This window comes from Gigantopelta aegis, chromosome 2 (genome assembly GCF_016097555.1).
Source record: "Gigantopelta aegis isolate Gae_Host chromosome 2, Gae_host_genome, whole genome shotgun sequence".
Classification (NCBI taxonomy): domain Eukaryota; kingdom Metazoa; phylum Mollusca; class Gastropoda; order Neomphalida; family Peltospiridae; genus Gigantopelta; species Gigantopelta aegis.
This window is the reverse complement of record NC_054700.1, coordinates 37,208,824-37,225,212: the sequence shown is the minus strand read 5'-3', so window position 1 is coordinate 37,225,212 and position 16,389 is coordinate 37,208,824. Positions and strand designations below refer to the sequence as shown.

Genomic DNA, 16,389 nt, shown 5'->3' with positions numbered 1-16,389 from the left:
TTTCCTCTGATGGCTACGTGTCAGAATTACCAAATGTTTGACATCCAATAGCCGATGATTAATTCATCATTGTGCTCTAGTGGTGTCGTTAAACAAACAAAATTTTGAACCAAACATTCCCTTCCTTTCTTTTCACATTTATTTCCGGTAAACAAATGCGTAAATATGCGGCGATGCACGCGCCAACTTCACGTGATGTTCGCGCGCGCGGTGTCGTCTGCCACGTCTGAGCCAAACGACACTCGGGGATCGATTGGTTCCCAGTCTTGTGTTTGTTGTCACCGCGGCGCTTGAAAGCTAATTTGATGAATATTTAAAATCCGTGACCTCTTGGCCTGCTCCCCTAAACCAGAGCATTCGGAACGATGCCGCGTGGACCTTTTTCCGTGTTTGTTTAAACTATTTGCTTCTGCTAGTTTCGAAAACAAGGCTGTGTCTATTATATTAGGATCATTAGGTATACAGGGTTGATCGTAATTGGAAGATGGTGACTGTGGTGGGATGGGGAAGGATATTATTTTTAATACTGGATCCCCATGCCCCAAATAATAACAATTTTAACTGTCCATGATACACCATATTAGATCAAGCTAAAACTCTGAAAGTTCCGCAATGATTGTTAATATGTTTGTTTGGGGTTTGTTTTTTGTTGTGGGGTTGTTGTTGTTGGGTTTGTTTGTATTTTTTTTTTTTTTTTTTTTTGGGGGGGTGTTGGTTGTTGGAGTTTTTTGTTGCTTTTTTGTTTGTTTGGTGGTTTTTGTTGTCTTTTTTTCTTCTTCTTTTTTTTTTTTTTTTTTTTTTTTGGGGGGGGGGAGGGAGTTCTGTTTACTTTTAGGGTATTGACGCCCCCAAACTAAATTTTAACGTAACTATCTATAAAGTAGCTAATCTTACATATTTCTTTAGGTTTTGTTTACATTTATGTTTTTAATTTTAAAATCCAATAGCCCATGATTAATTAATCATTGTGCTCTAGTGCTCTCCAGAGGCGGATCTAGCCCCCCGCCCCCCCCCCCCCCCATAATTTTGCGACAGTTCTAATTTATTATATATTAATTTTCTTTCTTTTTTACGATCCCCTCCAAACCTCCCCAAAGTTCCATTGGCATTCCGCCTCATGTCATTTGGTCCCCCTAAATGGATACTACTACCCCTATCTCAAATCCCATTCCTACTATCTCTGTTATTTTGGATGTTCTGGGTGATCGTCTATCAATCAAGCCACACAGTAATCGCATGCTAGACTGTAGACATTTTGGAACCCTGTTTTCAGCTGCCCAGACTGTTTGTGTCCCCGCGGACATTCGACCATTTGATCTTCTTCACCAGAGAGACGTGGCCCTCCATTTTACGTGTACAACCTGCAATCACTGTGGGGAAAAAACATGGTCGCAGCCATCAATTGTGTTTTGGCATGTGTTTTGGTTGTTTTAACTCTGCAAAAAACACGGTAATGGTACCTCAGAGAGACAAACAGACACAGAGACAGGCAGACAGGCGAGCAGACAGAAGGATGGATAGACAGACACACATATTAACACAGAGTTGATTTAACTTGACTGACGGACGGACGGACGGACGGACGGACGGACCGACCGACTGGCAGACTGACTGACGGACTGACTGACATATTAACATACATATGAACAGAGACTGACAGACAGTTCAATGGTATTTTAAAATTATTTATTTAGTCTGTGCACCTCATTCAATATAATACATGACAATACACTACAATACAACACAACACAACGCAACGCAACGCAACGCAACGCAACGCAACGCAACGCAATACAACACAACACAACACAAAACAAAACAAGACACAACACAGTACAATGCAATGTAATACAACACAACACAATACAACACAATACAATACAATACTATACAATACCATCTTTATTGCAATCATTGTATGCTTATTCCCATTAAAAAAGAAAAAGCAAGTGATGAGGCTGTGGTTAGATTTTTCTCTGGAGGAAGGGGTGGATGGGTCCAAGGCAATACAGGGAGTTTGGTTAATTATGAAGAGTTATGAGTATTTTAAATGAAGAAGAGTTATGATAAGGAAAAAACATTAAGAAAGGTACCTGAATCCTTGGTTTTGTTCCAAACGAGGTTACAATATTGTTGCAAGTGTTCGACTTCAACCTTATGTTACCACTTCATATTAAAATAGACTGGTCGACATTAATTTACATATTTTGCAATTACTGAAACTAAATATCTACAGAATTTTTACAAATCACAACAGACAAAGTCGATAAAGCAAAATATAAGCGAAAAAAACAACAACGAAGAATATAAATACATACTAGACACAGTAAAACACTTCAGGTTTATAAATAACTTCATCATTTTACGGTCATATTTTTGATGTAAAGAAACGGTCTATAGTTCAAACCTGTGAAACGCCAGTTGTTTCCCCTGAAGCAATCTTCTTTTTGATGACGTTACGAGTGATTTGAAGTTGAATTTTCTTTTTGAGTCAATATTGAGCTGGCTTTAATACCACAGACTGATTGAACAAACACTAGTTTTGCGCCTTTATCGCCAAGTTTCGCCATCGAGCGTGCACAAACACACCTGGGCAGTGCGCATGACGATTCTGCCGGCTCGCGGGCCCCCTTGTAGCCGTCTGCTACTTCTACCGTGTGGTCGACACCGCGTTGACGTCACATCAAACATTTAGCGCTCAAAACGCAAACAATAACAAGGATGCGAGGCTGCCCGAATGTGTCTTCTTAAGATGCGCTCAGCATCCAAAACAAACAGTCGATAGGAGTGTCGGCTGGTGTTATTTTAAGAAGAAACCCGAACGGGGTCATTTGTAACGTGTTAATCCAATATCGAGGAATTTTCTCAATGTTTTCATTATTACAAGCAGATGGGGTTTTTGAGTATTTTTTTTAATTATTATTGAACGGACCAGTATAAATATTAATAACTATCTCTTTTAAAATTTATATTATTATGCTGATATAAGTATTTACGTTTTAATATTGGCAATAATTAGATGCAATTAAATTATGAAAATATTATCTTTCAATACTGATAATTAGTTAAAACACTTAAAGAACAACATTATTTTGATTTTTGTGATATATATATACATATGTTTTAAAGACTATATGTCGCAACCTGTAATCAGCGGCCACCTGTCTTAAGCAGCCACTTTATCTACTTCCTGTGTGACCGTTTAAGACAGGTTTGACCACACACACACACACACACACACACACACACACACACACACACACATTCAATCATTTACGTATTTCATTATTTTCATTTAAATTATTAATTACTGTTTTACATAAATGTTGGCCTGAACACAAATACACTGAGTGAGACTTGTGTTCCGGAGACAGCATGTTTGAATCTAGCTTAGATATAAGCAAGCACGTAACAATTGAGGGTATACGTTGTATACAGCGTGTAGTATTAAATATATTACACAGTGTATAATATATTATTGCACAGATGGTATACAGATATTGTTTCGTGTTGTGACACTGGCTTTAAACGTGTGTGTTATTGATGTCGTCACTAAAACAAAATGTCATGACGGTACGTACCATTACTTTCGAAATACCAGTCGTGGAGCATTGGTAGAAATGGGAACAGAGATGGTGAGTCGATCTTACGATCTACCGCATCTGGAGCTGACGTTGTATCATCGAGTTCACCCTTTTCCCCATACAGATGATGATTATTAATTTGTTTCAGTACAGTATCTCCAAATACTTTCATCCAGTCAAGAAGAAGAATAATTTATGGCTAATGTTTGAACTTTACTGAGGTTTCATTTATAATACTTTATTGCCTGTTGTAATAAAGTTGCTTCAGTCGTAAATCAGAGCCGGCGTTTAGGCGATCTTCAGTCGAGATCTTGTACTTATTATCGAGAGCGCGCAGTTTCGAATCTTCGCCATGTTGTTTTATTATTATTACCATTATCGCAATGGATTGATGGCCGCTACAGTTGGAACGGGCTGTCGCAAAGTGTTGCTGCGTGTGATTTACGACACCTTCTATTCTAAATCCTTAACGCACGCTGAATTGATCATTGAAGTTGTTTTATTTGACAATTTTTTCACGTGTCCGCCTGAGAGGTACATTTTCCATGTTTGCGTCTTTTGACGGTGTTTTCGAGTGCCAGGTGTTTCGCGCCCTGAGGGAAAAAAATTAGTGTTCGTGCTAATCTGCCCACACAGGTGTGTCGGATTATAAAAGTACTTCACTGGGAAATAATTACAGTGAGCTGTTGGGAACCTTTGGAAAATATTGAACTTAAGGATTAACAGTAAACAACAAGAAGAAAAGAATCTATTCAGCTCAATAAAATATATTCCAGTAACAAGTGGAAGGCCTAGCCAATTGTGGCACTTAAAGGAATGTAATTACATTTTAAGTCTTGACGTCTTTGTTCGTGTTTTGTGTGCTAAATATAACAATCGTATCAATACAAGATTTTACAGTCAAAATAGGTCCTTGATAAATAATTAATTTTCTTTGATTTTTACATCAACGGGATTCCTTGGTATTAAATATATAATAATTAAAACAGTTTGACACCAGTTACCTCTTTCCTGTAACTACACCAATTGCAACGTGACGTCAAATGTTTCTGTATAGATAATCTCCTTATCCAAGTTAAAAGAACTGAAATATAATGTTGCTATAAACAAAAATGTGTTCCATATATAAATGAATTTGTTTTTAAAATACCACTAATATTCCCAGTCGCATGTTATGTTTTAGTTTTGGTAATGTTATTTAGACAAAAAGTTACTTCGATGAGAACTACTTTTGAAAATGTTTGGTTATGCACATAATAATTATATTGCGAATGCTATATCAGTGGCCGTTAGATAGGCCTACTATGAAACAAATAAAATATTCTATCTTTTTTCTTAAGTTTTTTGTTCGACATCGGTAGTCTTAATTTCACTGGACATTTTGGATTAGACATGTACTTCATCGCCATGGAAAGGCCAATAAAATATATTATTAATAGAACTCACAACATATTGTTGGACATCTTCGTACTGGAACTGAATTAAAATGCATCCAAAAGTGAATGGTGGTGGTGCATATCAGTATAGCTACGGTAAAAATACATCGCTCGTCATCTGTTAAAAAGCAAAAACAAGAAAGTTATCTAAAACGTTCTGTTCAATTCATCCTTCCATTGTTCTTTTGCCCCCTATTCGGTTCTGTTTCCTACCCATTTTGCCAGCCAACAGCAGATGCCATGTGTTTAATTACAGTTTCTTGACAATGGTTACGGGTCTAACTGGGGATTAAATAATTCTGTCGCTATTACGGTGACTCCTCAAGCGAGGTTCGCTTCGTCAAAGTCATAAGCATCCTTTCAAACGGAGGTGGTGGTAGCCATATTGTCTGTCTGGTCATAAAACTGCACCTTTTCGTACTTCGTCTTCCGGAGAGCTTGACACGTCACGGCGACTCGGCGGCTCAAGTACTCAGTCGTCTCCCTTTAATGTCTTCATGATGGCGGGTTGTCGCTGACACCGGCTGACGGGCAACGTTAAGCCAGCAATTATGACGTCCATCATTTTCCGTAGACGTTTCTTTTCTTTTTCTTTTTTTTAAATTTACCGTTATATTCATATTTTAAATTGTTTAATAATTACTTGGTGTCTATTTTCATTTGTTTGTGATTAGCTTCTAAATGTTCTGAGTTGAAATATTGACGTTAAAGGGACACACCCTAGTTACGGCTATTTGTTAACCATTACGGCGTTGTTTTTCGCTATTAAACCCCATTTTTCACAAATAAAATTGCACTTTACTTACATTTTATTATTTAGAATACACATTTCCATTCACCTGAAGTGCTTTTTGGTAATCCTGATGTTTGTAAAACCACGAAATGCATTTTTTGCATTTTTTCACAAGACGTGTTGTCGAGAAAAAACCGTTAAGCAAGCGAGGTCTAATCTATTTTTAGAGGGGATATTTCCATTTCAATGTCACAGACGTTGGTATATCACGTGACCGTTATCATTTTGGTTCGGTTTGTTTTCTCGTGCACGGTTCGCGCAATCAACATCCGATTTGTTGTTGTTCATTTGTGAGATTTTTCTTCACAGTTCGTGAACATATTCAGTAACAATAAAGTTCAGACAAGTAAGTGCCTCAATACAAAACGTTACAAAACCCTTAAAACCAATCATTTTGCTAAGTCTTACGATATTTGGAGAGGGGATACAACCAGGACAGAACAGTTGGAACATATCCAGGATAGGTGAAACGAACGCACCCCAAGTCTGTGAAATTTGTCGTGACGTAGGCATTGTTGTGCTTCGAGCGACATCTACCGGTGACATCAGAATACTAACTTTCAAAATTATTTCAAGCAATTGGGACATGGGGATTCCCATGGTATTTATCGATATAAAACCTGCTTTTTCACTCCATTTGATAAAAACGTGATCTAAGTGTGTTACAGGTTTGTAGATTAACCCAATTATAATTTATTTTCGCTGGATGGAACTAGGGTGTGCGGCTTTAAAAGAATACTTTCTTGTTTTTGACCACTGTAACATACTAGTATTCGAAACAGCAATGCTTAGAGTATTAACTATGTGTTTTTGGTCGGCTTAATTAGTAGCTTAAATTTCTCCAAACTTTTTTTAAATAATGGAAAAAAAAACCGCACAGGATTTGTTTTTGGTGTGTGTGTGTGTGTGTGTGTGTGTGTGTGTGTGTGTGTGTGTGTGTGTGGAGGTGTCAGTGTTTTGTTTGGGAGGTTGTTTTTTTTGGTTTTGGGATCAATCTAATTAAAATTAGCTCCACTATTACATGTGGATCTAACAGCAGCCAGTTGGAGCTCATGCCCACCAATCAAAACCTTACTTGCAATATCATGCCAGTGATTTAAAAATAATTTGAAAACATTCCGAATTATCCATGTTTCGTGTGAATTACGAATGCCTTAAAACATGTTTTATATTTATAAAATAAATAATTTGTAATGTAAAACTGAAGACTGATAACCCATCCCGTACGTATTGGTATGGTTCGCTGTACTGCGGCCACTGAAATAGACTCGCCCGATATTTTTAGAATTTGTATGCTCCCAAATAACGTAATAAAAGGCGAAGTGTGATTGGTCGATATTTAAATTATTATTTACAGACGAAACGTTACTTTGACATTGGAGACTACGCAGTGTTGTTAGCAATCTGATTAAAATTAGTTCTACTGGTCTAAATAAGGCATTCGTAATTAACACGAAACATGTCGTATACCCTCAGGGTAATTCGGAATGTTTTCAAATTATTTTCAAATCACTGGCATGATTCTGCAAGTAAGGTTTTGATTGGTGGACATGAGCTCCAACTGGCTGCTGTTAGATCCACATGTAATAGTGGAGCTAATTTTAATTAGATTGGTTTTGGGGGGTGTTGGTGTTTGAGAAGGGATTTGATTTTTGTTGTTAATTTTTTTTGTACTTTTTGTTTAGTTTAGACGATTGTTGTATATTGGTTTGGGATCTTTTTTTAATGTTTTCATTTTTAAGTGACATTTGTAGATGACCTAGGAAATAAGAACGTTCTAACCAAAATTTGAAATAACAAACTGAAAGTAGATGTAATCATGGATGTATTTACTAACATGAATTTCAAACTTAAATTATTACACCGATATACTATTGTGTTGGTGTAACTTTTCTTCTGGGTGGCGTGTTTTTCAAAAAACAAAACAAAAAACCCCACGTAAAAACTATCTTTAAAAGAATAGGAAGTGTCTATTTTATATTAATATTTATTGTTAATAAAAGTGTGTGTGTGTGTGTGTGTGTGTGTGTGTGTGTGTGTGTGTGTGTATTTTGTTTTCACTCATAAAAGTAGCACACGATATATGTTATATATCGGTAACACGTTCTACTGTGTAACATTTCTCCATAATGGACATTGATCTGGGTCTGCGACATCTTGGTTGAGGACCGGCCTCGGTGGCGTCGTGGCAGGCCATCGGTCTACAGGCTGGTAGGTACTGGGTTCGGATCCCAGTCGAGGCATGGGATTTTTAATCGAGATACCGACTCCAAACCCTGAGTGAGTTCTCCGCAAGGCTCAATGGGTAGGTGTAAACCACTTGCACCGACCAGTGATCCATAACTGGTTCAACAAAGGCCATGGTTTGTGCTATCCTGCCTGTGGGAAGCGCAAATAAAAGATCCCTTGCTGCCAATCGGAAGAGTAGCCCATGTAGTGGCGACAGCGGGTTTCCTCTCAAAATATGTGTGGTCCTTAACCATATGTCTGACGCCATATAACCGTAAATAAAATGTGTTGAGTGCGTCGTTAAATAAAACACTTCTTTCTTTCTTTCTTGGTTGAGTGTGTGTGACCTGACTGGATGGGGGAAAACACCACAGAAAACCCCAGGTGCATGTTGACGCGGGGGTTGACACTACTGCTAAACCTCGCCGATGTTTGGACTCGGCTTACGTGTGAAATTGAAAGATTACAACGAGTCCACAAAAATTAGCCGACAGGGTAGTGTGAAAGATTTTCAAGCGCACCGGTGCAAAGTTACATAAAAATCCACAAGAAAATGTCGCCACCTTGACGCATGCGTGCAAAATCCGGTTTTCGAATCTGGAGTTGAAATGCGAAGTTGAGGGGACTTTTCGAGCTGACAACACTTTTCGTCCCAAGCTCGTGAGTTGACGTGTAGTGAGGCGTCAGGGAGGACGTGCAAACGACAACCTCGTACACTGGCCCTGACGTAACCGGCTTGTTTTCAGGTGTAGGGTGGTCGGCTGAGGTGCGTTAGGTTGGATGATCGACTACTCGAAGGAAAGTTTGTTTTGTTTAACGATACCACTAGAGCACAACGGGTTGACTGAACTTCCTAGTCAAAATAGTTTACAAACGTTGACTATCTGAACTTAGACCAGCCCCAAATTCAGCCAGCTAACAACCTACGCGAACTATTTGACTGGGTCCCGATGTGGTCATTTAGTTTAACGTGAAGAGCATAAACCAGTCTAGCGGACGGTGTTTTTTTCTGCTCGTTCTGGCTGAACTGTGCCCTGGTGTAGGAAGAGGTTCCGTTTAATTAAATGTTCTCTTCCTCTCACTCAAAGCCACCCACCCCACCCCGCCTCATGAGAGGTGAGGATCTAGTTCATTGGTAAAGCGTAAAACAATGTCGAAATAAGCATTTGTTAGACACCAAATAGCCATGGTTTAAAATTGGCTGAGGTATCATTACACTAATCTTTATTTTTGTTCATGCCTATATATAATTAATGTTCAATCACGCTGTCCTGGGCACACACCTCAGCTATCTGGGCTGTCTGTCCAGGGCAGTGGGTTAGTGGTTAGTGAGAGAGACGTCGGTGTAGTGGTCTCACACCTTTCCACTGAGTCGTTACAACTCGCTCTGAGTGGGAGCCGGTATCGGGCTGCGAACCCAATACTCACCAGCCTTATGTCCGATGGCTTAACCACGACACCACCGAGGCCGGTGTACTCTGCCACTCGGTACCTACGTATTTAAGCAAAATGTTCTTAAAAAGGGTTGCTGACGAGTTTCTTCCTGTAGTGTGTGTATCGGCAGTTAATATGTGAAATAGTTATTCTCGGTGAAACTAAAAAATTATCATTGTATAAAGTATTTAACATCAAACATATGGTTTAAACAATATTTATTCCTTTATAATGCTGGTTGGGGATTGGTCAACAGGCAAAATGCCTATATCAAGACCTCTCCCTCAAACATTTGATTATTGTTTTATTAGAGCGGGAATCTTTTGTCTACTGAACCGACACTGTGGTAGGCTAAACCCCCATGTTTTCGTTATAGAGTTATCTCTGACGGCAGAAAGCGGTTATTTCCAAGGGTCAAGATTGGCTGAAATTCCTGTCGGTCCGGTAAACTACAAATTCTACAGGACCGAATAATAATCTGATGGACCAAACATGATCATAAGAAGAAGAAGAAGAAGTTTGTTTTCAAGGAAGGAAGGAACTGTTTTATTTAACGACACGACTAGATCGCATTGATTCATTGATCATCGGCTGTTGGATGTCAAACATTTGGTAATTTTGACATATAGTCTTAGAGACGAAACCCGCTACATTTTTCCATTAGTAGCAAGGGATCTTTTATGTGCAGTATCCCATAGACAGGATAGCACATACCACGGCCTGTGATATATCAGTCGTGGTGCACTGGCCGTATAAACGCAAAATAGGGAAGGAAGAAAATATTTTATTTAATGACACATTTTATTTACGGTTATATGGCGTCAGACATGGTTAAGGACCACAGATATCTATGGTTAAGGACCACATATATTGAGAGAGGAAATCCGCTGTCGCCACAATTTTCCATTAGCAGCAAGGAATTTTTTATATGCACCATCCCACAGACAGGATAGTACATACCACGGCCTTTGTTACACCAGCTGTGGAGCACTGGTTGGAACGAGAAATTGCCCAATTGGTCCACCGACGGGGATCGATCCTCGACCGACCGCGCATCAAACGAACGCTTTACCCACTAGGCTACGCCCCGCCCCAAACACAAAATAAATGCCTGCCCTTGGTGATGTTGACCGGCTAAAAACCGGTCGGGACGGTAGTATTTCGAGCCCTGATAACCGCGCAAATGTCTGCCTAGCTCTCGAACGGCAGAGTACGAGTACTCGGGCTGCTTCCCCGTGTGAGTTTAAAATATTTTCTGTTTTCAAATGCACTGACACTGTTTATACGAAAGTGTGCCGATATCACTGTTTATGTCAAACATAGCATGTGTATTTCATCACGTGATGCTGGCATAATCGCGCGCGGGTTATCGGTTTCATAGTAAAGAGACGGGTCGCTGACAGGTGTCGATTTCATCAACCGCAATCGGTGAAATGTGTCAACTTCACACTTACCACTGTACAGTCTCGTGCAGGTACTGTAGATAGCAGGACAGGGCCGGGCCTAGGGGTGAAGGTCATATGCAAAATAATTAAGGCACAGTAATAATTATTTAGTCTAGTGGTGTTCCAGTGATTGATTATAATCGAAACTTATATCGGTTGGACTCTACCGATGAGATGGTCGATTATAGAAATCGGTAATCGATTGTCGATTGTTCCTACAGTTTCATTAATGGAACTGATGTAAATATGCTGGGGTTTGGGTGTTTAGCTTCATGCGTACGTAAAGAAAACCTATGTTAAATAGATGTTAAATAAAATTAGTGATTTCCCGGAGTCTGAATAAGTATTATCTAAACAATAATGTAATCGGTGTAAATCCCGTCTTGTCACAGTACACTATTGTTCGCATTTGTTACTCATGTGTCGTTGGTAACGGCCTGAGTTGTACTAAAGTTCTGTTCTGTTCTGGGGCCTAATTCACAAATATCTCTTTGGCTCGGTTAGACAACAAATCATCCTCTTTGCAAGTATTTTAGCATTGCGCTTCAAGATCGCTAAGTTTCGAGAATTTAGTGAATTAGGCCCCAGTTCTGTTCTGTCCTGACATTTACTCGGTTGATGCAGACCGAATATAACCGATGATCGATGATGAAATTTCAACCGATTCCCAAAACTATTTTGAGACCAATTTCCAGATTGCTTCCCACTCTTGAAATCTGAGAAGCAAAGATTGCGTCCCATTCCACAAAACGAATTTTGAGCCTTGCCGTCCTATATCTTTATTTCTGACTACGTAATTCTCGCTTGATGCGCGATCGGTCTTGGATCGATCCCCATCGGCTATTTCTCGCTCCAGCTAGTGCACCACGATTGATACATCAAAAACTGTGGTATGTGTTATCCTATCTATGGGATGGTACATATAAAAGATCCCTTGCTACTAATGGAAAAAATGTAGCGGGTTTCCTCTCTAAGACTACTGGTATATGTCAAAATTACCAAATGTTTGACAACCAATGGCCGATGATTAATAAATCAATGTGTTCTAGTGGTGTTGTTAAACAAAACAAACTTTAAGACATTTGTCGACCCTGGTGCAAACTGGAACGTCCACTTTTCGCAATGTACTGTTTTCCTGTCACTTGACCAAAGGTTGACAGTTTGACACTATCTGTTGGTACATATCAGATATTAATAGCTGTGTCATTATAAGACATGATGTACGGTCAAAGGGTGCTACATTGTAATGGCGGGGCATAAACGCTTGATTTTCAAGTCATGATAGATACAATCATACATGGGTGGAACATTATAAAATTATAGTAATAATAAATAAATAATAATAATAACAAAGTACACGTTAACAAAGGAGTTGTCATTTACATTCAATGAACCTGCAAGAGGGTCGACGGTCCAATTCAATAAAATAAAACAGTGAATACATTTAACCCTTCTGTATGTTTAGAATGCAAGAATTTGTTCTGTTAAAGATGTGTGACCTGGACCCATTCCACGAAGCAATCTTAGCGTTAAAATCACCTTAAGTGTATAACTACCGTATGCGTTTACGGTTATCTTTGCGTTAAGATCGCTTCGTGGAACCCAGGGGCCTAATTCACATTTAAGCTACATCGCATTGTCCATGCATTTTTTGTTGCGGGGATTTTGTTGGGGGGGTTGTGTTGTTGGGGGGGGGGGGGGGGGTTCGGGAGAGAAAGTGGGGTTTTTTGTTTCGTTTTTGTTGTTTTGTTTTGCTTTTTTGCATTACACTTCGAGATCGCAAGTTGCGAGAGTTTCAGCAAATTAGGCCCCTGGCCCAATGGATAATCTTGATGTCCGTAACAACAGTTAACAGGTTAACTTTGATTAATATTATTTAACTAGTTAGCTTACAAGTATACCGTCTGAAATTACTTTTAACTAGCACGAGTTTTCATAAGCGTATGAGACGGGGGGTGTAGTGGGGTGGGGGCATGGGAGGGGCTGATGCAAATCTTCAAATTCGGGCAAAAATGGTAGAGATATTCGGGCAAAATGTGCTAACCTGAGACCTTTTTACAATGTATTTCCATCAGTTTGTCTGCAAAATTAGTTGTAATCCATGTAAAAATGCGTAGTAAATTCGTTTGCAACCTTATATAGCTGTTTGGCAGTAATGCTAATATGAATAAATGTTGTTATTCAGATTCGGGCATTTTCGTTTAATTCCGGCAAAAACAAGCCTGCCCTTCCCCCCCCCCCCCCCCCCCCCCCCCCCCGCCCTAAAAAAAATGGTAGCCCGTACGCCTATGCGTGTTTTACCTATGGGTAATAGCTGTGCAGTTTTTTACATGGGAAATGTCTTCTGCACCAGTATCTTCTGGGTCTGACAGCTGAACGTTCAGTCATCGTGTGACGGTTTTCTTCTTTCGTATGGTTGTCTACGTGCTGTATTTACACAACAGTTATCAGACAACTGTTTACAGTATTCCACCACACAATCATTCATCCATCACATTTCTGATTTATCAGCTCCTAAAGAGACGGCTTCAATAACTCAGTCTTTTGTGACTTTGACCCGTCTGTTTTCGCAGTATTATCGTGTAGATCTTTCCAAAAAAAAATGTTTACCTTTAATACAACCGTCGACCATTCTGTAACAGTTAAAGTCTGTTTGTGTTACCCTATGCATGCCATATCAAAGTATTAATTCATTTACACAGTCGAATATGAGTCACACACTTTGTTCTTGCGCATAATCAATAGCAATTCTGCAGATTCGTTAGTTAACACCGAGTAACGAATCTGACGGGTTGGCTGTGAAGTATTCCAATTCAGGGCCAGTCAGAAGGAGATAATGGTGGGGGTAAATTAGCCATGGGCTAGCAGCCATCGTTGTTAAAGAGATCATTTATCAATTTGACATGGGTTTTTTTTATAACCATTAGACTCCCTCTCTCTACCTCCCTCTCCTCTCTCCCCCCCCTCTCTCTCTCTACCTACCTCCCTCCCTCGCTCTGTCTCTCCCCCCTCTCTCTCTCTCTCTCTCTCTCTCTCTCTCTCTCTCTCTCTCTCTCTCTCTCTCTCTCTCTCTTTGTACATCATTGAGGGTTTCTTCCTGTCAACTGTAAAATATACACTACAAGAATTAACACACACATACACACACACCACACACGCGCGCGCACACGCACACACATACACACACACACACACACTAAACCCGTAAGATTTATAGATAAGCAATTATTACATAATTATATCAAGCAAGACGTATCTTTGATTTTTATGATGTAACAAAGGCCGTGGTATGTATTATCCTGTTTGTGGGATTGTGCATGACAAGATCCCTTGCTGCTATTCGAAAAGAATAACCCATAGATACATTTCTTTCTTTTATTTAAAACATTATAATATTCTAGTTTCACTCCCCTTCCCACACCCCTTCCTCGCTCCTGTATCTCTCTTCTCCGTTTCATCCCTCCTGCACTCTCTCTCTCTCTCTCTCTCTCTCTCTCTCTCTCTCTCTCTCTCTCTCTCTCTCTCTCTCTCTCTCTCTCTCTCTCTCTCTCTCTCTCTCTCTCTCTCATTTTCTCATTAAAATACTTGTATTAAGTGGTCATTTACGATTGTTTCTTATAATGGTGTTCCACTCGATCGATTTACATGAATCGGTTAATCAAGTTGTTTGATGGTCCGATGTTAACACCTCTGATTATTGGAAGACGTTGCTGTCTAAACGCCGGATGTAATTAACCCTGTCAGCGCATGGCTTGGAACTGAGAGCGGTGTCGCTTTCATTATGCGTGAATTGTGTTCACAATTACACCGCAGATTTTAGAACCTCACTTTTATTTCAGTTTTCATAAGCCGTATCTTGCGCTAAAAATCATTGGCGGGGGTGGGCGGGGATGGGGACAGTAAACAAATGGAAATAGTGATATAGTTTTTTTTTCAGCTGGTAAAAGAGGGCTTTTTAAAATATAAATTACACCTTTTTGTATATTTTTCTGAGAGCGACTGCTACAGTGGCGTAGAGAGGGGGCCGCCCCCCACCCCCACCCCTAATGAAACTTTTTTTAATAGACTATTAAAGTTTATTCAATCATACATAGTGTGCCCCCTCCCCCTATAAAATCCTGGACACGCCAGTGAACTGCTACCAGTAACCCCTCCTCTTCCCTCGAAGTACGCCCTGGATTCGCTCCAAAATAGAAACACTACTACACTTACTGGTGTAAGGATTAGTGTTAGTTTTAGACGTAAAATAAACATTCTGTATTATCATATATTCTTAAATTTAAAGTACAGTGTTGAAAGCATACTATTTCCAAGTGGATTCAAGACATATATTGACAGTTTAACTATTATCTTCAGCCTGTTACCATCAAAACTTACAATCGCACAGATTTCGTCAGTAATGCGATCATAAATACTAACAAGTTGCACACTAATACCGATTGCGAGACAAACGTTCTCTCATTATGTCGAATAATCAATGTCAAATGCCACTAGCGGTCTTCTTTGAGTGTGAAAGCTTTTAAACTCCACCAATCAAAATTTCCCTAACGACGTACGGGAACGGTGTATTGACATTATCTGCTGTTATATCAAATATCACAGCAGCGAAGGCAGGATTAACGGGGGTGTGGCCAACACCTCGGCTGACAGCTGACGACCGCAAGCTCCGCCCCGTGACCCACTTTTCACGTTAACGGCTTGCAGTCCCTCATTCTTTCAGAGCAGATCGAGAGTGGCATAGACCGAGCGAGTTGTTCGGGACTAAAACACGGAGCTGTGTTGTGTGGCTGCTTGTGGTGAACATTTTTTTTTTTTTTTTTTTAAGCTTCGGTTTTCCAAGCACAGAAATGGCCGAGATGTGAAGTTTATTTTCGTGGAGTCTGGTCGTAAGATGACCAACATGATGTGTCACGATGATTGATGGCTCATGGGACGATTTGTTTTTCACTTTACAGAGGTGTTTCTGCTGATCGGAGTGGACGAGAGAGTGCGTCGGCGGCCCGGACCCATCAAATCGGACCTGCATGGAAGGGTATGGGGACGAGCGGCTGCCCTAGCCCGCCCTGCTGCTTGTCCACCCCTCCCCTACTCGCCGTCCTGCTCACACTGGCGATACTGATTCTCTCAGGTTAGTACAAATTCCATCCTGTTTATTATATTAATACTGTTTTTATTACCACATCATCTGTCATTTGGACGTCAAACACTGGACCCCCTTGGTATCATACTCATCTTTGTGTCTGTATTTTGATGGGACGTTTCTTGTACCCCATTTGTCGCCATCGCTGATATTTGTGTTTTCGTATATTAAATTTTGATTTATTTTCAATCACTAAATATCTCTTTGTGTCTCTTTGGAGGGATGGGGGGCATTTCTTTCACCTCAGCTGTTACCATAGACAGTTGATGCTATTATAGACTAGTTGTTGATGCTGTTACAGACTAGTTGTTGATGCTGTTAAAGACAG

General features: G+C 39.9%; 1 protein-coding gene across 2 annotated transcripts in view; it reads left to right on the top strand.

Moving 5' to 3' along the window:
- The window catches only part of LOC121384959 (RGM domain family member B-like), a 37,571-nt gene that overhangs the window by 9,916 nt on the left and 11,266 nt on the right, over positions 1 to 16,389 (top strand). Inside the window, exon 2 of one of the 2 annotated variants that reach the window (XM_041515464.1) lies at positions 15,877 to 16,049. In XM_041515464.1, the coding sequence (XP_041371398.1) occupies positions 15,877 to 16,049 (173 nt within the window). Of the gene's footprint in view, positions 1 to 15,370; positions 16,050 to 16,389 lie in introns of those variants that run through there. The other variant, XM_041515455.1, reaches the window with a different exon arrangement.